Source organism: Mercenaria mercenaria, chromosome 13, assembly GCF_021730395.1.
Source record: "Mercenaria mercenaria strain notata chromosome 13, MADL_Memer_1, whole genome shotgun sequence".
Taxonomy (NCBI): Eukaryota; Metazoa; Mollusca; class Bivalvia; order Venerida; family Veneridae; genus Mercenaria; species Mercenaria mercenaria.
In genome coordinates, this window is record NC_069373.1 from 30455043 (window position 1) to 30475701 (window position 20659).

At 35.3% G+C, this 20659-nt stretch overlaps 1 protein-coding gene across 2 annotated transcripts; it reads left to right on the top strand.

The window, feature by feature from the left end:
• Positions 1–1969: 1969 nt before the first annotated feature.
• On the top strand, positions 1970–20087 carry LOC123529025 (transmembrane protein 43-like). Of its 2 annotated transcripts, none has more exons than XM_045309192.2 (12): positions 1970–2077; positions 2340–2475; positions 5822–5956; positions 6164–6258; positions 6821–6873; positions 7573–7642; positions 9319–9389; positions 13091–13215; positions 13989–14060; positions 14249–14350; positions 14982–15099; positions 15640–20087. In XM_045309192.2, the coding sequence occupies exons 2-12, from the start codon at positions 2341–2343 to the stop codon at positions 15843–15845; spliced, it is 1182 nt and encodes a 393-aa protein (XP_045165127.2). In that variant the 5' UTR covers positions 1970–2077; position 2340; the 3' UTR covers positions 15846–20087. The 2 variants fall into 2 exon arrangements, with proteins under 2 accessions (XP_045165127.2, XP_053377392.1); XM_053521417.1 differs by lacking the exon at positions 1970–2077 and adding an exon at positions 2187–2211.
• Positions 20088–20659: the final 572 nt, after the last annotated feature.

The window sequence follows — 20659 nt, forward strand, 5'->3', positions numbered from 1 at the left end:
CTACATTGAGAGCGTTGAGCTGTCAGGCCTGACAATGTTTCAACGGTGCGCAAGAAAGGAATAAATATAATACTGAAGAATAAAGCAGTAACGGCCAAGATAAATCGTTTCCAAACAGTAAAAGTCAGAAAAATAAACAACTAAGTACTACACCCCATCAGAGAGACCAATTCGGCTTGCGTGGCGCTAAACAAGGTCCCGCCGACATAGCCCCCACGTCATTTGAGAATGTAGCGGTTTAGGTATTGTACCCTAGAGGGTTAAGTCTTTCAGCCCACTCTTAAAGGGTGCTAAAGAGGAGGCCTCAGCAACTTCAGCTGGTAACTTGTCATTCCACAGTGGTATTGTGCGTAGAAAGAAGCAGTACTTGTAACTGTCATCAGATGTAGAGAAACGAAGGAATCTAGTAATATGAGGTGATCTAGGCATGTCCTTTCCTGGTGTAGAGTAATCTGATGCACCAATGTCTACAAGTTGGTTTACGATTTTGTAGAACATTGTCAGGTGAAGTTTGGTGCGGGGTGATTGTATTTATTCCCATTTCAGGTCTCCGCTGGTATTGTGGTATCTGTTGGTCACAAAGCATGTTGCCCGTCTGTGGACCATTTCAGCTTTCTTCACATACTTTTGTGATGGGGGTATCCCAAATAGTACAGCAGTACTCAAGATTTGATCTGACTAGGGAGATGTATGCTCTGGTTTTAGTCTCCCTGCTGGTGTTGCGCAGATATCGCTGCAAGAAGCCATGCATGTTGGAGGCTTTCTTTGTGACTTCATGACTGTCCGTGTGTATTCCATGATAGGTCTGATTTCAGATCTGCTCCCAGGTATTTGATGTCTGCTCCTGACAAAGGGTAATTTTAAGGATGTAGTCTTCTTGTCGCTCTCAAGACGCTGCATTTCTGGGGGTGAAAGTCCATACCCTACGTAGCCGCCCCCCACCCCCGCCATACACACACACACTTGACAAGTGCATCAAGATCCCCCTGAAGTAACTGTTGGTCCCGTACGGACCTGATATGACGGTAGAGTATGCAGTCGTCTGCAAACAGACGTGTCTTTGAGTGCAGCCCTTCAGGAAGGTCGTTGATGAAGGTCAGGAATAATAAGGGACCTAGGACCGATCCTTGCGGGACCCCGCTGACGACAGGGACTTCATCGGAGCTTAGACCTTGAACGAGTACCTTCTGTGACCTGTGATGCAGAAAGGACGCTATCCAATCATATGTGGAGCCCCTTATGCAATAGTGGTGGATCTTTTTAGAAGACGCTTGTGAGAGACACGATCAAACGCGTATGATCAGTCTGGAAGTGCTTGTCCAGTGACTACTCATGTACGAGAGTTAATAGCGGAGTCTCGCAACTCCTCCTCGCCCTGAAACCATGCTGGCAGTCATGCAAGATATTGTGTTTGTCCAGAGGCTTGTTAAAGATACAGGTCTTGTCTGGCTCCCTTTTTGTACATTGCTGTGACGTTTGCTTGTCGTCAGTCATCGAAACCTTTCTTTCCCTAATTGAGCACTTGACTATCTTAGTCAAGACTGGGGCCAAGTGATCAGCACAGTCCCTCAGAATCCTAGCCGAGATATTAACATACCGTCGGGACCAGAAGCCTTTCTGATCGAGATGCCTTCTTCCCAGATTTCGGTCTTGCCCATGTCAGGATAGGATTATGATTTTCAGAAAAGTAAATGCAAAGATGATCTAATATTTACATTATTATTGACATTATATCAGTTAAATGTATATTTGGCGTTAACAGACGTTCACATCTAATTAATAATTAGTCTTTAAAATCTGATTCTTTAAAGTTGTGCCTATCAGGTGTTTTATCAATATAAAAAAATGCAATAGCTCTCTATATCAAATTATGTAGGCCTGCAAGACCAGTGACCCAAACTTTTCTAGTTGTTTTATGTCAGTCTTCAAAATAGGGTAGGGATTTGTAATGTTGGTGCGGGTATTGCGATATAGTATCGGATATTACTAACTATGACTAATTTTAAATGAAATCGACGTGTCTTTATTACGGCGCCGTGTAAACACTGACGATTACTTCCGGCCAAGATAATTTAAAGTATTTCACATTTTTATGTTTTTATCAGAAGTAAAACGCATGTTGAAACATATCTAAATTAGCATTTACATTTAACCTTTCTCATCAAATCAGTTTTATTTAAAGACATTACTGTCAAAGCGTGTTGTACAGAGGTAATTATGTTGATATAATTTCGGACAGTGGACGCTTCGGATATATCATTATATGTCAGTATGACTGCGATATATTTTTCTTTCAGTCAGAAAAGAACTGTAAATGAATTATGAGTGATATATTTCAGAATGGAGCGAGGTAGAACAAGAGTGACATATCAGAGAAACCCAGGATTTTTTGAAAGGATTGGTGGTAGTTTAGTTGGAATACTTGTTGGATTAGTGTTGTTAGTTGTAGGATCATGTTTGCTGTTTTGGAATGAGGTGAGTGTCAGCCTTAGCTAAATTATAGACTAGAAGGTTTATCTTTTTGAGTAAATCTAATGAGTACAAAGTTACATTTAGGTCATTCTTTAGCCTTACTCTTTCAGCTTAATGAGATGGCTTATTTTATGATATATATATACTGGGTATACCAATTACCTAGAGTCTTATATTCAGTGGACTCTATTTATAACAAAATGATTTTATGAAAGGATGAATTTTATTCTGTTTAATTAATTTATATTTTAGCTTAAGATTTTTGGCAAAAAATAGTCAAAACACCAGGTAAAAGTTCCACTAATGTCATTCAAAGAACAGAGGTGGGGAATTTTAGCATTTTCTGGAATATACCTGTGAATTTCAACTTTCAATCTAAAGAAGTTCTTAAATTGATCTAAGACAAAGAAAGCATTTCTATTTTACAATGGGCCAAACTAAATTTGAAACAGATGTGGCAGAAATAAGCAACTTCATTGAAAATTTGCGAAGAAAAATTGCAAAGATTAACCATAACGACCAGTCACTTAGCTAAATTCCTTAATTTCTTGGATCAGTGTGAAATAAGAAGAAAGACACTCCAATTTTCAAAAACAGTTTTGCTTAAAATCTAAGCACATTGAGCATGAATATTGAGAGAGAAAAATGTAAAGCAATTTTCATGTTAAGTGTCAAAACAGGACATTCACGGTAATATGTTTATCCCGGTAATTGGTATACCCAGTATACTATATAGTTACCATCCCTCTAAGCCTTGCCTGTATCAATATTTTACAGTAAGGAAAACAAAGACATTCAAAAATCCAAAATGGTAATAAATTACTGGTCAGACTTGCTTGCTCCAATAAGTTAAACACTTATATTCATGTAGAAACTTAAATGAGTCAAATATAATGCATAATTATATTATTAATATTATCGTCCGTCCTTCGGTACGTCACACTTCATTTCCAATCAATAACTGGAGAACCATTTTACCTAGAACCTTCAGACTTCATAGTATGGCAGGGCTTATGGAGTAGACGACCCCTATTGTTTTTGGGGGTCACTTCTTCAAAGGTCAAGGTCACAGGGGCCTGAACATGGAAAACCATTTACGATCAATAACTTGAGAACCACTTGACCCAGAATATTGAAACTTAATAGGATGATTGTTCATGCAGGGTAGATGACCCCTATTGATTTTGGGGTCACTCTAGAAAGGTCAAGGTCACAGGAGCCTGAACATGGAAAACTATTTCCGATCAATAATATGAGAACCACTTGACCCAGAATGTTGAAACTTCATAGGATGATTGGACATGCAGAGTAGATGATCCCTATTGTTTTTGGGGTCACTCCATCAAAAGTCAAGGTCACAGGGGCCTGAACTCTACTACAGGTCAAGGTCACAGGGGCCTGAACATCGAAAACCATTTCCGATCAGTAACTTGAGAACCACTTGACCCAGAATGTTGAAACTTCATAGGATGATTGGACATGCAGAGTAGATGATCCCTATTGATTTTGGGATCACTCTATTAAAGGTCAAGGTCACAGGAGCCTGAACATGGAAAAACATTTCCGGTCAGTAACTTGAGAACCACTTGACCCAGAATCTTGAAACTTCATAGGATGATTGGACATGCAGAGTAGATGACCCCTATTGCTTTTGGGGTCACACCATCAAAATTCAAGGTCACAGGGGGGCTGAACATAGAAAACTCTTTTCAATTAGTAACTTAAGAACCACTTGACCCAGAATGTTGAAACTATATAGGATGATTGGACATGCAGAGTAGATGACCCCTATTGTTTTTGGGGTCACACCATCAAAATTCAAGGTCACAGGGGGGCTGAACATAGAAAACTCTTTTCAATTAGTAACTTAAGAACCACTTGACCCAGAATGTTGAAACTATATAGGATGATTGGACATGCAGAGTAGATGACTCCTACTGATTTTGGGTTCACTCGATCAAAGGTCAAAGTCACAGGGGCCTGAACATGGAAAACTGTTTCCAATTCATAACTTGAGAACCACTAAGCCCAGAATGTTAAAACTTTGTGGAATGATTGGACATGCCAAGTAGATGAATCCTATTGCAGCCAACCATCAGTGTCGCTATGACTTTTGCTTCTGTCCCCTATTGACTTCCTGCCTATATGACTATACATTGGGGGAGACATGCGCTTTTCTACAAAAGCATCTTCTAGTTTTAAATAAGGGTTTTTAAATATGTGAACAGGTGCAAGGGGATATCTACCTCAATACCAGTTATAATACACAGTGGACTGTTGATGTCACTTAATTGCAGAAACAAAACACAATTAAAATATACATTCAAAAAAGCTAGATCAGTGGGGGCAATTTCATGCTCTAAATGTTGACCAACATGTGACCATAATATATGTCAAATACATTGTACATATATTATTATATTATGCTTAAAAAAAATCCCAGCATCCACCAGCTTGCTTGCAAAACCATAGTTAGACCCCAGGTTGAGTACATATCTCCTGAACAAAGTCTCCACACTTAACATAATATACTGCCTCAGTAGCCTAGTGGTAGAGCGTCTGCTTTGAGTGCAGGAGTCATTGGTTTAATCCCCAGCTGCGTCATATCAAAGACATGAAAAATGGTATCAGTAGCTTCCTTGCTTGGCACTCAGCATTGAAAGGGAAACTGGCCTCTTCTCTCATACCCTCGTGGCGATGGATTCCATCAGGAATGAGGTGTACAGAGTGATTAATATAAGTTGTAGAACTTGTTTCACAATAGACCTAAAAGTAAAATAAATTAGAATAACCTAACATAATATACAAAAAATTGAAATGGTTCAACATAGGGTAGTCTGTTTGGTGAAGCATATATGATAGTGTCACCTCCATGCAACCTGAATTTACTTGGCAGACGAAATGATACTAAACTTACTATGTTTTACAAAATTGTCCATGGGTAAGTGGCCATCCCCATACCATTATATCTTGAGAGACTGTACTTTTTTTTACCCAAAAAAAATTACTAGTTTAAAAAATATTTATTTTTATAACTCTTTGCTAGTTTCAGGGGAAAGTAACGACTGTTATTTGGGGTGTTTTTTATTCTGAAAAATAAGAACAGATTTATGACCTTGAAAGTAGGTCTATGTCAAATATTCTGCAGTTTTTAAAATATTCTGTGAGTGCTTAATTTCCACCAACTAACATTGTTTTTAGCGAAATAATGCTTAATTGTCTAATTAAGAGAATTTTAAACAGCCTTATTCTCTGCTAAATGAAGACACAAGACAAAGTTGTTATTTAATGTTGCTAAGATAAATTATTTCCTATTTGTTTCGTTCATTTTGTGCATTTTGTTTTTCAGGGTAGAGCCGTACAGACAGCCAAGTCCCTTGATGAGGGTTTGAACATGGTGGTAAAGTTACCAAATGTACAAGTAGTATCGATGGAGAATAATGGAAAACTTGTACATTTGATAGGAGATCTTCAAACAGATAGGGTATACAACTTTGCAAGAATACAGCAACTGCACTTTGAAATGTAAAGATACATTTGTAGAATCGTGATTTATAGTATGTGACTTGAGATGATAGGAGGGTTCTGCTAATTATTAAAGTTCTTTTGTCAGCCCGAGTATAAACCTTGCTGTTCTAGAAAATATATGGACAGTTTTAAAACTTCTAGGATTTGTACTTTATGTTTGCAGGCATTGAGTGACCCTGAGTATCGTGTGGCTGTGCATGCTGTGAAGCTGAACAGAGTAGTAGAGATGTACCAGTGGCAGGAACATGTCACAGAAAGGTCAGTTGCTGAAGGTGTAAAGGGTTGTAACTCAAGACTTATGTCCAGACAGGTTACTCTTGTGTCTTGAGTATAGTCTAATCTATCAATTATGTGGACTTTGGTTTGTAAACAGTCTTAAAATACAGTCTTATTGAGTGTGTAAACTTCTATGAAAATATTGAAATTCATGTGATAATGTTTACAACAATATCTGAGCACTGTATAATTGTAGAATTGTAAACTAAAAATATAATATCTTGACTGTATAGATATCTCTTGGTACATTCTGTAGAACTTAAAGTTCCATAAGGCTTGACACATATTAGAGAAAACAGTGATGGGAAATTGGATTTAACATAAAATTAATGTATTTTATGCTCATAACGGAAAATGCGGCAGCCACATTTTAAACAAAGGCATTATGACATGATTTGCATAGTTTACTGTGTGGTTGTTACATTTTGAACTTCTCATTGTGAATTAGATATCTATCTGGTATAAAGTTTACTATAAAACAAGTAAAAAGATTAACAACACCGGTATTTATGACACAGATTCTGACATGTAGTGTTTATTGTAGGAAATATGATGAAGGAAATGGTCAGACACGGGTAGAAAAAGAGTATTCATACAGTATGTATATACCTGTTATAATGCACATTCATGCCTGGACTATTTAAAGAACTTATAAAGAAGATAATCTGTAGGAAGTATCCTGTAATAATTATTAGAGAAAATAAGGAAATGTTGAAGGTTAGGGAAATGATCTGTCTTATATCAGTATGCTCAGTGTTGTGTCAGAGTCATTTTAGAAATTGGCTGTATCTTACGAAGGTTCTTAATTTAAATATGAGCCGCGCCATGAGAAAACCAACATAGTGGGTTTGCGACCAGCATGGATCCAGACCAGCCTGCGCATCCGCGCAGTCTGGTCAGGATCCATGCTGTTGGCTAACAGTTTCTCCGATTCCAGTAGGCTTTAAAAATGAACAGCATGGATCCTGACCAGACTGCGCAGATGCGCAGGCTGGTCTGGATCCATGCTGGTCGCAAACCCACTATTTTGGTTTTCTCATGGCACAGCTCATATCGAATATCACTTGCGAAACACAAATAAGCCTGATTTTTATATACATACACATGACTGCATTCTTTCATGTCATCATATTTTACAAACAATTTAAGAAAATGTAATAACGTTACTGCATTTAGAAAATGGGAGATAGATAGTAATAGAAAGTGGACTGCATTTAGTAAATATGTGATGGACTTATAAACTTTTTGTCTGGTAGTCCTAAACATAGTAAGTTTTATACAGATGTATGTTTACAGGTCAAACATGGTCGTCTAGTGTTATCAGAAGTAATGGTTTTGATGATTCCTTCAACCACAGAAATCCAGGGTAAGTGAATATAGACACTATAAGAATCTTACAGTGATTGTAGGTGCAGATGGGAATATCTGGTTCAAGGATGACTGTTTAGGTGGTAACATTTACCTGAGAGCCAGATATTTCTATCTGCACCAACATTCAGTAATAGATTCTTCCTCTTGCATACGATATTATATAAAATTAGAAGAAATATGCCAAAACAGATGACTTTCTTTAGAGCACTGTTTTCTCATAGATTGTATATGTTTCAGATGTGAATGACAACGTAAGAGTTTAGTTTTATTAGTGTAGTGTAATATCATGTATGTCTTGTATGTCTTGTATTTAATATATACATGTTTGGAATTGAGAACTGTACTGTAAGGAACAAAGTACAACTATCAAGGTATTTTCTTTTTATCCTGTAATATTAATACACAGTTTTACTTCATAAATATCATGATGTTATTTAGAGGATAGGGTTTTCCAACACTTGTGAAACCACTGGCAACTCCTGTATGGTATGCAAGAAATATGAATTTTCTTACTTTATCAGATGTATTCTAGTAAAACTTCTAGTCATTGACATTCATGGAAATGCAGAAGCTATTCCCACAGAATTTTAGTAGCTTCTGTAAAGTATTTTTGTTATGTAATTTTAAATCAAACTTCAACAAGTATATTTGTCCATTGCATTTTGATAAAACGAAAATATTAACTTCTGGCTTTACAGCTTTTGAATTTTTGTACCCCCCGACAACAAAGTTGTAAGGGGGGGTATACTGGTTTCAGGTTGTCTGTCTGTCTGTCCGTCTGTCCGTAGACGCAATCTTGTGCGCACCATCTCTCCTTATCCCCTTGACAGAATTTAATGAAACTTCACACAAGTGATCAGTACCAACAGTAGTTGTGCATGGGGCATGTTAGGTTCTTTTAGAAAAAAAATTTGCAGAGTTATGGGACTTTGTTTTTTTGTTACTATACTATATACATAGACACAATCTTGTGCGCACCATCTCTCCTCACCCCCTTGACACAATTTAATGAAACTTCACACAAGTGATCAGTACCAACAGTAGTTGTGCATGGGGCATGTTAGGTTCTTTTAGAAAAAAAATTTGCAGAGTTATGGGACTTTGTTTTTTTGTTACTATACTATATACATAGACACAATCTTGTGCGCACCATCTCTCCTCATCCCCTTGACACAGTTTAATGAAACTTCACACAAGTGATCAGTAACAACAGCAGTTGTACATGGGGCATGTTAGGTTCTTTCAGCGACAAAAATTGCAGAGTTATGGGACTTTGTTTCTTGTTAACATATTATGTACATACAGTCTGCATATGCAATCTTGTGCGTGCCTAATCTACCAAACCCTTACACACAATTTAATGAAACTTCACACAAGTGATCAGTACCAACCCTAGTTGTGCATGGTGCATGTTACATTCTTTTAGATAAATATTCTGCATAGTTATGGGACTTTGTTTTTTGTTACTATACTGTATACAGTATATAGTCTATATACATACAGTCCACATAATTATGCAATCTTGTGTGCGAAATTTTAAAATCATATTCAAATTATACTTTTTATATCCACCGTATCAGGAAATAAAATGTAGGAAAATTAGAAAAATAAAGCATTTTATGAAGGGATATGGAGAGATTTTTTTGCATTGGAACATTTCTATAATTACAGCTCAATTCCGGTGGAGAGCAGGTCATACGTAGCTTCCAATGTCAATGTAGGTGAATTTATCCTTTCTGAAGGTATGTTTTCTTACCTATCAGTTTCTACACAGTTTTCATTATAAACACAAAATTTGAAATTGGGACCCTTTCATGCACATAGTACATCATAATTAAATGGCTTTTTGTATACTAGCCGATCAAGTAGTTAAAAATACCCCTGTTTTAAACACAGTTTGGTGAGTTTTATCAGTAAAGTTAGTAAAGCCATGTGAGCAGATGACCATCTTTTCAAAATTGATATTAGGCAATATCTCCATTAAATTCCCATGTAGTATTTTTAAAATGAGCATTACAACAAAGCATTTACAAAGAAATATTATTTTGTACCATACTATAATTAATAACAGAATTGTGTGGAAGTTTCACAAACATTTGTGAACTTGTGCAGGAGATATCTTTAGTGCCCGATGTTGACATTTTACAATGTTGTATATAGTAAAAAAAGGTCAATAACTGCCTTGAGTGTGTTCTTTAGGCCATAATTGTACTGGCATAGCTATTTTCACAATGGCCTACATGCTCTTGATCAATTATTATAAAAGGTTAGCCATAATTGCCAGAAAGCACACTTCACTCATATATGAGCCGCGCCATGAGAAAACCAACATAGTGGCTTTGCGACCAGCATGGATCCAGACCAGCTTGCACATCCACGCAGTCTGGTCAGGATCCATGCTATATTGCTAATGGTTTCTCTAATTATGCCTCCCTTCGAAGAAGGAGGGGTATATTGTTTTGCAGATGTCGGTCGGTAGGTCTGTCGGTGGGTCGGAATGTAGACCAATCCGTTTCCGGATGATAACTCAAGAACGCTTAGGCCTAGGATCATGAAAGTTGATAGGGAGGTTGGTCATCACCAGCAGATGACCCCTATTGATTTTGAGGTCTGTATGTCAAAGGTCAAGGTCACATTGACCCTGAATAGTAAAACGGTTTCCGGATGATAACTCAAGAACACTTGGGCCTAGGATCTTGAAAGTTGATAGGGAGGTTGGTAATGACCAGCAGATGACCCCTATTGATTTTGAGGTCAGTATGTTAAAGGTCACAGTGACCCTGAACAGTAAAACGATTTCCGGATGATAACTCAAGAACGCTTAGGCCTAGGGTCACGAAAGTTGATAGGGAGGTTAGTCATGACCAGCAGATGACCCCTATTGATTTTGAGGTCAGTATGTCAAAGGTCAAGGTCACAGTGACCAGGAACAGTAAAATGGTTTCCAGGCAATAACTCAAGAACGCTTAGGCCTAGTTTCAGGAAAATTAATAGTTAGGTTGGCCATGACCAGCAGATGACCCCTATTGATCTTGAGGTCATTAGGTCAAAGGTCAAGGTCATATTGGCCAGGAACAGTTAAATCTGATTTCTGATCTTCTTGTCCAAAACCATAGGGCCTAAGGCTTGGATATTTGGTATGTAGCAAAATCTAGTAGTCCTCTACCAAGATTGATCAGATTATTTCCCTGGGGTCAAATATGGCCCCACCCCGGGGGTCACATGGTTTATATAGACTTATATAGGAAAAAACTTTGAAAAACCTCTTGTCCAAAACCACAGTGCCTAGGGCTTTGATATTTTGTATATGACATCATCTAGTGGTCCTCTACTAAGATTATTCAAATTATTCCCCTAGGGTCAAATATCGCTCCGCCCTGGGGGTCACATGGTTTACATAGACTTACATAGGGAAAAACTTTGAAAATCTTTTTGTCCAAACCACAAAGACTATGGCTTTGATATTTTATAATGTAGCATCATTTAGTGGTTCTCTACCAAGTTTGTTCAAATTATCCCTATAGGTTAGAGACCACCAATTGTTTTCCCATAGACTTACATTGTAACATTATGGTGTGTACGGCCTTCCATACATAGAAACATGTGTATCTAATTATAAGTTTTTAAAGAACTATCTTAGTTCTACCAAAATATCGGACGAAAAACATATGAATAGTGATACTTTATTTAAGTAATTTTCGTGTGAATGAGATGACCCCCTGTTTACATCATTGACATGGCGGGAGAAATTCGTTTGATAAAACTTTTTTTCAATACACATAAAATGTAGCAAATTTTGTCAAAATGTATAATAAAATACTGTAAATGCAGTGAAAAAATATCAATTTTGAAAAAATAATCACTTCCTGGGTTTGTTTACATGACTGACCAATCAGAACGCACATACGTTACCTTATTCCCAGGTATACACTTACCTCATTCCCAGTAAGTCCCCTGTACTTTTTTATATTGGTGGTCTCTGACCTTTAGGGTCAAATATGGCCCCACCCCAGGGGTCATATGGTTCATATAGACTTATATAGGGAAAAACTTAGAATCTTCATGTCCATAACTTACATCATTCAAATTTGGACCACATGTATAGTTTTGAGTGGCAAGATGAACCTTGACATGAGTTGACCTTGATCTTGACCTAGTGACCTACTTTCACATTTCTGTAGCTACAGCCTTCAAATTTGGACCACACGCGTAGGTTTGTGTACCAAAAAAAAAACTTTGACATTGTTATTGACCTAGTGACCTACTTCCACATTTTTGAAGGTACAGGCTTCAAATTTGGACCACATGCAAAGTTTTTTGTTCCAAAATAAAATTTGACCTTGATTTTGACCTAGTGAACTACTTTCACATTACAGCCTTCAAATTTGAACCACAAGCATAGTTTTTTGTACTAAAATGAACTTTGATCTTGAGATTGACCTAGTGACCTACTTTCACATTTCTGAAGGTACAGGCTTCAAATTTGGACCACATGCATAGTTTTGTGTTCCAAAAAAAAATTTGACCTTGATTTTGACCTAGTTTCACATTTCTCAAGCTACAGCCTTCAAATTTGAACCACATGCATAGTTTTGTGTACTGAAATGAACTTTGATCTTGAGATTGACCTAGTGACCTACTTTCACATTTCTGAAGCATGCATATTTTTGTGTTCTGAATTGAAATTAGACATTGATTTTTACCTATTACCTACTTTCACATTTCTCAACTACAGCCTCCAAATTTGAAGCACATGCATAGTTCTGTCTACCGAAATGAACTTTGACCTTGAAATTGATCTAGTGACCTGCTTTCACATTTCTCAAGCCACAGCTTTCAAATTTGGACCACATACACATTGTTTTGTGTTCTGAAATGAAATTTGACCTTGAGCAAGTCTTGAAATTTGGAACATTCAAAAATGGCTCAGTGGATGGCGCTAAGATCACTCTGTAATCTCTTGTTAGGTTAATAGGTTAAAGGTCAAGGTCAGATTAAACCAGAAGGGTAGAACTTTTGATTACAGTGAGCATATAATTTCTGTTCCTTGTGCAATTACTGAATGCATCAAGGGGGGCATTTCGTGTTCGACGAGCTCTTGTTGCAATAAGCTTTGAAATCGAACAGCATGGATCCTGACCAGACTGCACAGATGTGCAGGCTGGTCTGGATCCATGCTGGTCGCAAAGTCACTAAGTTGGTTTTCTCATGGTGCGGCTCATATTTTAAACCCTTTTAGTAATATCAGTTTTTGTTTGTATGACATGTATTAAGATATTTATTGTATGGTTGGCCATCAGTGAAATTTGCTCCTGTTCACACAAGGATTCAGTGAGATGTTGCTGATTACTTATCTCAAAATCAGTTACTTCAAGTAAAGTGTTTTAATTATCCTTGTACAGTTATGTTTATGTAGTTTAAAATGAACAAGTGAATATTTCAGGATTGAAGTCGAGGATCAGTAATTTCAAGCAGTTACGGATGGAGCATCACCATGTGTCAGACAGACATGATGTGAGAGTGTTTGATGGGATGATATATCATAGTGCTGATCCAGTACATCCACAGGTAAATGTCAGGGTTATAGAAATGGTACATTTATTCTAAAGGTCCCTTTCTGCTTTACAGATATTACAGGTAAATGTCAGGTCTAGAAATGGTTCATGTATTTCTAAATGTCTCTTTTCTGCAATACAGATATTACAGGTAAATGTCAGGTGTAAAAAATGTACATTTATTGATAAATGTATCCTTCTTCACTATAGATACTACACATCAACAGGTAAATATCAGTGTTGAAACTTACAGTTTGTACATACAGAGATAAATGCCAGCTGTAAGAAATGTACCTATTGCTCTTTTTGGTATAGATCCTGAATTATCCACATGTAAAGATGTAGGAATAGTACACTTATGGCTAAATGTTGCTTGCTGACATATAGATGCTGTATGTCTTCAACTATAGTCAAATTTTGTTTTTGTTCACTGAAACTCAACATGACAAGCAAAATTTGTTTGAGTTATCGGTAGTTCGAGGCATTGAAAAACATACATTATATAGATATTTTGCCGGGACTTGACAATGAGTTCGAGTGATGGGTGGTGTTTGAATTATCCGAGTTCAAGTAAACAAAGTTTGACTGTAAATGTCTGAATTGAAACTTACAACTGATACATCCATTAACAAATACCAGCAGTAGAAATTTTGTAGTGGGTTAACACTGTAATTCTAGAAGAACATACCAATGTAGTTAGGAAGCTTGGTTGTCAGGTGTTGTACTTCCTATAACAATACCTGCATCTGTTTGACTTACAGTTACTATACATCATCTCTATTACAGACTGGGGATACAAGAATAAAGTTCGAGTATGCTGGAATCAGTGGAAGGTCTCAGCTTGGACCTCAAACAACTGTAAGATATAGATAACAGTTACATTATAGATCTTTTTTATATGTTTTGTTAAATAATAATATGTAATGCAACACATTTTAAATTAACACGAACAAAAACAGAGCTGAATAGTTATAATCCTATTTTCACATTCTAATTAAGAATATTAAATGAAAACAAATCATTAATTGAGCTCATATTTTGTTTAGGTGAGTATTATAGCAAGACAGCTGGGTGCAAAATTATTGCCTTATCAGACACTGGCAGGAGATGTTCTGGAAATTCTGTATGAGGGAAGTTACTCAGCAAAGGTATAAAAAACGTGTAATACACATAATTCTTTTGATACATTTAGGGCATTATGTCGTAATGTTAAATAATATTTTAAATCAAATAGGTTGCTCAAAACAGTTTAAGTATTTCCCAGTTATTGACCTTCTACTGTTTTGAGACTGAAGGTCACTTGACCTTGACCTTTGATTAACTAACCTCTAAAATGAAGTTTTCTGACTACAGGCGATAGCCCTATGAAGTCTGAAAGTCCCAAAATCAAGCCTTTTCCATTTGGAAATAAAATCTGTTAGAAGATCGAATGCAGTCAAGCAAAATAATAGCAGACTTGGTTTGACTGAGTCTGTTCATCAGAAATGATGCAAAGTGCAACACCCTTAAGGCCTCCTAGCACCAGTGTTAGCGGAATTCTATTATATAGATATTGAATGGACTCTATGATTCCGATTTCCAGTTGGAAACCATTTTCAGTCTTAAAAGTATTTCAGACTTTAACCTTTGACATACTGTCATCAGGAACCAAAGACATCATCAACTGACATAAGTAGGCAAACATCCTATTAACTTTGATGGCAGTAAGATATTGATTAGACTATTTGTTATTTGTGGGTAAGTCAATTTAGTTCTTGTATGTGTTCAAATAAATTACAGGAGATATTTGGCAAGGAAAAGATGCAGAATTCGATACTTACCTGGGCAATTAGATTTGGAGGGTGGCTTCTCATGTTCATAGGATTTGGATGTTTAACCAGTATAGTCACTACATTAGGTAAGTTAACTGCACTACTTTAATATAATCACTACATTAGATAAGTTAAGCATTTAACTTAGGTGTAGTCACTACATTAGGTAGGTTAATTGCACTACTTTTAAATAATCACAAACATTAGGTATAAAAGTTAATTGTGTTACTGAAAAATAGCCACTACATTAGTTAAGATAATTGCATTACTTTGATATATTCACTACATTAGATATTAAAGTTAATTGCTTTACTTTGGTATAGTCACTGCATTAGGTAGTTTAATTGCATTACTTTAATATATTCACTACATTAGATATTAAAGTTAATAGTTAATAGTTAAGCACGTAACATAGGTATAGTCATGACATTAGGTAAGTTCATTGCACTACTTCCATATACATTTAAGTTAATCGTGTTACTTTGGTATAGCCTCTACATTAGGTAAGTCATTTGCACTACTTTTATATAATCACTTCATTAAATATTTAAGTTAATCATGTTACATAGGTCTAGCCACTACATTAGGTAAGTAAACCACTTAACAATGAATTTATCTATTTTCAGTCGACTGGTTACCAATCATACGAGACGTGGTTGCTATGGGTGTGTTCTTGATGAACCTCAGTTTGTCGATCAGTCTGTCGTTAACAATCATCGCAATAGGATGGATCTTTTACCGACCCCTGCTGGGCCTCTCAATACTGGCACTGGCTCTCACACCATTTATAATGTCCAGAATGAGTGCTGGGTCATCTAGAAGAATTGACTGATCTCTGTACTGTAGTGTTTGATGGTTTAAAATGATGTCCTGTGGATCTGAGGAATCCGATTTAAGACAACTGTTATAATATAATATGGTCGAATGTTATCTGCTCAAAACTGAACCATGTCAAACTTCGTTTTTCAACTTTTCTTAGATGTAAAAAATATTATCAAAGGCTTTTCTGTGATAATGAAGAAACATGTTACAGTTACCATTTTAGATGTACCATTTATGATGGCATTGTATGTAGTTATAGAGACTTATAGAGTATAGACTGTTTTTATAAGTCATCAAAAAGTTTTTTATAAATCCATTAATTCTGAATTCCATGAAAGATTATTTACAAAGGAATATATATGTATTATTAAATACCTAAAATAAGGACCCAATTTCTTAAATCTGAAGAAAATGAAAATGTGTTTACTCTTGAGTGCCTGCATGTTGTAAACACTCATTGATAATCATTTGATTTTTTTTTTGAAACTGAAAAGGTATAAGCTATTGTTTTTCTGTTCTGTGCAAACACTGACAAATTTTCTTCAAAGGTAAAAAAAAAAACAAATGGTAACTTTAGTTTCTATCTTGATTCTGCTGACTGGGGAGTGTTTTTATTTTATTGTATGTAACTGTATGAATAATAACAGATACATTCAAACTACAGCAAGCTTAAAACATGCTACGAAACAACCTCCACGTGGGAATATTGTCAAACAATTATTTTTGCGTCCAAGCAAAGCATGTGACGATGGTAAAACCATGTGATCCTAAAATGGCGACATGCTATGCAAAACGGCTGGTAAATCAAATGTGTGCCATAATCTACAGGCAAATGGACATTTATGTCACAAACTTTAAAAACATAATGAAAGTATTCAGTGTATATATATTTTGCAGTATGTGATTTGTCAAATTCTCTGACTGTACTCAAAATACTGTCAAATAATTTCATTGTTTACATTTTTAGCAGATGCACATCACAAGACAAGAAAAAGAAGTTATTTTAGTATTACTACATTATATTTTTTTAGTTTTGTGCTCGTTTTACAAGCAAAATATATGATATTTAGCTATTGAGTTACAAACTTTTACAACAAAATTTCAAAAAAAATGTAAAATATAGCTCGGCTGAAATTCATAAAAGGAAGTGACAGTGTTTGAGTTTGGATACAAAATGGCACAGTTAATGCTTCTTTTCTAGGTTAATGAGATAAAATGAATTAAAATAACTGTACTTGACCTTTATAGAGATAATGAAATGATAAAGTTTGTACTATGACTGTAGTTGGAATGTTATTGTGCACAATGACTGTACTTGTGATGTTATTGTGTACAATGGCTGTACTTGTGATGTTATTGTGTACAATGGCTGTACTTGGTATGTTATTTTGTACAATGGCTGTACTTGGCATGTTATTGTGTACAATGGCTGTACTTGGTATGTTATTGTGTACAATGGCTGTAGTTGGAATGTTATTGTGTACAATGGCTGTACTTGGTATGTTATTGTGTACAATGGCTGTACTTGGCATGTTATTGTGTACAATGACTGTACTTGTGATGTTATTGTGTACAATGACTGTAGTTGGAATGTTATTGTGCACAATGACTGTACCTGTGATGTTATTGTGTACAATGAACTTGGCATGTTATTGTGCACAATGGCTGTACTTGGCATGTTATTGTGTACAATGACTGTACTTGGCATGTTATTGTGTACAATAACTGTACTTGGCATGTTATTGTGTACAATGACTGTACTTGGTATGTTATTGTGTACAATGACTGTACTTGGCATGTTATTGTGTACAATAACGGTACTTGGCATGTTATTGTGTACAATGACTGTACTTGGCATGTTTTTGTGTACAATGACTGTACTTGGTATGTTATTGTGTACAATGAGTGCTTCTGTATTGAAATATGTATATATTATCAGAAACTTTTAATGCAAATTTTGCCAAGTGTAAAATGTATGAAACATTACATTATCTAAGTTAAAAAGGAAAAGAAAATTCCATTTAGCTTTGATGATTTTTTTTAGAACATATGCAATAGAGAATATTTGTTTGTTTTAGTGTAAGATCGAAATATATTTCACCGAGTGAACACTATCATGCGATATTTTCACGAGTGGCACAGCCACGAGTGAAAATGTAAATCATGGTGTTCACGAGTGAAATATATTTCGATCTTATACTGAAACAAACAAATTTTCTATTTATTTTATGCATTTTTAATGGTTTTAACCAAATTATATCCAGTTTGTCCGCGCAACGTCACGTGCATCGCATCATGACGTCATAATATCGTGACATCAGGATATCTTTGTAGAAAAACTGTAAAGAATTCTATTACGTTTCCTGATTTCTTTCACATTTTATTATGATAGAATGTAAATATTTATGATCCTGTTACTATTTTTACACATCTATACCTTTACTGAAGAATATTTTGCAAGGAACTTTCTGTCATCTTTAATTCATATTACTTTACATTCAAGTGTAGTTCCGTACCTTTGAAAATGAAAGTAATATTTTCACTGTTTGAAACAGTGAAAATATCAATTTTATTTCACTGATAAATTTCAGTATTTCACAGAAGAGCATAAAATAAAAGGGTATATATTGTGCAAATGGTAGATTTCTGTAAGGTTCATTAAGAAATTCTAGGCATAATATTTTCATTTGTAATTCATTGTATATAATCTTGTTCATGCTTAAATTTAGGTATTTTGATTTCTATTTAATTCCGGTTAGACATTATCTACATATAGTATTATCTCTAATTCTAACAAAATATGAAACCCAGGTATGGTATACATGTATATTTGAAACTTGTTGGATCAACATTGTTGTCTAGTGGTAACACTGACTATCAAACCAAAACTCCCATGTTGTAGCCCCCACAACACTCCTCTCAATGAAAATTATTTACGCTGGGATAATAGTCTTGTTTAGGGAGCTTCTGGAGTTAGAGTTTTCTGATTCTTGCATTACTCTCCAACTAAAATTACGAACAATCTAGTAGAGAAGCTACCTGTTTGGTTACTTGTGATAACTATAAATAAATGAATAAATTAAGTAATTAATAGTATGATACGACACAAGAAAGTTACCATAAAACTAGCAGCCAATTGTTGCATCATGAATGACAATATCCACAGTTTTAATGCGTAGATAGAAATATATTATTTCCAACAATATTAAAATGTAAATTGATTCTTAAATTTTAGTAAATCTCAGAAATATTTATCAGTTGATGAAAATGAGTCATGTATAACCATTTCTAAAATACATTATCATTTGTCTACACCTTGAACCTGGAAGAAAAATTGAGTTTTTTTTTTATATGTAGCAATAAGCTATATCAGATTACTAAGGTCAGGACAAGTTGAATAAGTATTAACTTATTATAACTACCATATACCAGAGCTGTTTCACATTTTGATAGAAAGAATTCATGTCTGTGATAGTTAAAGTATGAACTTGTGTGTAGCTCATCGTGTTTTGTCCTCATAGCTGATCGTGTTATGTCCTCATCATAGTATTTTCTATTTCGATACATTATGCAGTCACAAGCAAATTCTGAGAGTTTGTTCTGTCCATCTGGATGTACCAAAGTACCAGAAATAGCACTTACATTTCTCTGTCTGCAGTAGTGTCAGTTTACTGTCAAAAGATAATAAAAAGCACATAGAAACATGTCAGTAAAAATAGTTTTTCTTAATCACATGTCTTTAGGTGCATTTAAAAGGGGATAACTTTGTGTGGCTGAAGTGTTGTTATGGCAACTTTTTCTGGCTTTTGAAGGTAGAGAAAGACCCAGGTTTCCCCTAATAAAATCAGTCCGGACTCTTAGAACTCCTTTCGATTGTGATTTTTTGATTTACATCAGTATGTGTTAGCAAAATCTCGATTACGCAATACATTGTTGCCGTCTTTTCTTTTATGGATCATGTTTAACTTGCAAATTGAAAGCTTTTATCTATCACAGCCTTTAAACATTGTAGTTGTTCTGATAAATGGATTATTTCTACATTGTTTTTTTTTTTTGCTGAATGAAATAAGAAACTGTTAACTGTGTTCTAGTTTTGTGTGTTTGTTTTTATATGGAATGTGTTCTGTAATAATCAAAGTACCAATATATCTTGAATATAGTCTGTTAGCTTCTCTTTTTGTTAATTATTTACATTCTTGTAAATCATGTATTTTTACAAATAATTTACTTTTAAGATAAATGAATCTAATTATCTGTGAGTTCATTTTTCCTTTGATGGTAAAGCATTATAGATCTATACACAAAATGAATAGAAAGTCCATAGACAACGAAGTTGGTGTAAACTAGGTGTATGTAATATTTGTAGCATTAATATCAATTCAGGGTTAAGTGTATACTGCTTCAGAAACAGCTGGCCCTATTTTAAAAGAATTTTAAATAAATATTCCTTGGGTGACCTTTTCATCTTTAGTCCAGCGTCGATGTCCTACGTCAACATTTTTACTTAAAAATCTCAGGAAGTACTGGACAGATTCATACGAAACTTCCTCTATCAAGTTGTTTGAATGGTACATCTTGGGCCCCTTTTAGGGGCTGCTAGATCTAAAAATAGAAAAACCTTTAAATGACCTTTTCTCATGAACCACTTGATGGATCTTCATCAAACTTGGTTACAAGGTACTCTCAAGTTTGTTCAAATGGGGGCACTTGGTCCCTTTTAGGTGCCACTAAAGCAAAGAACAGAAATACATTTAAACAACTTCTCATGAACAGCTGAATGGAGATCTTCATCAAACTGTAGCATCGTAAGAAGGTCCTCTCTCA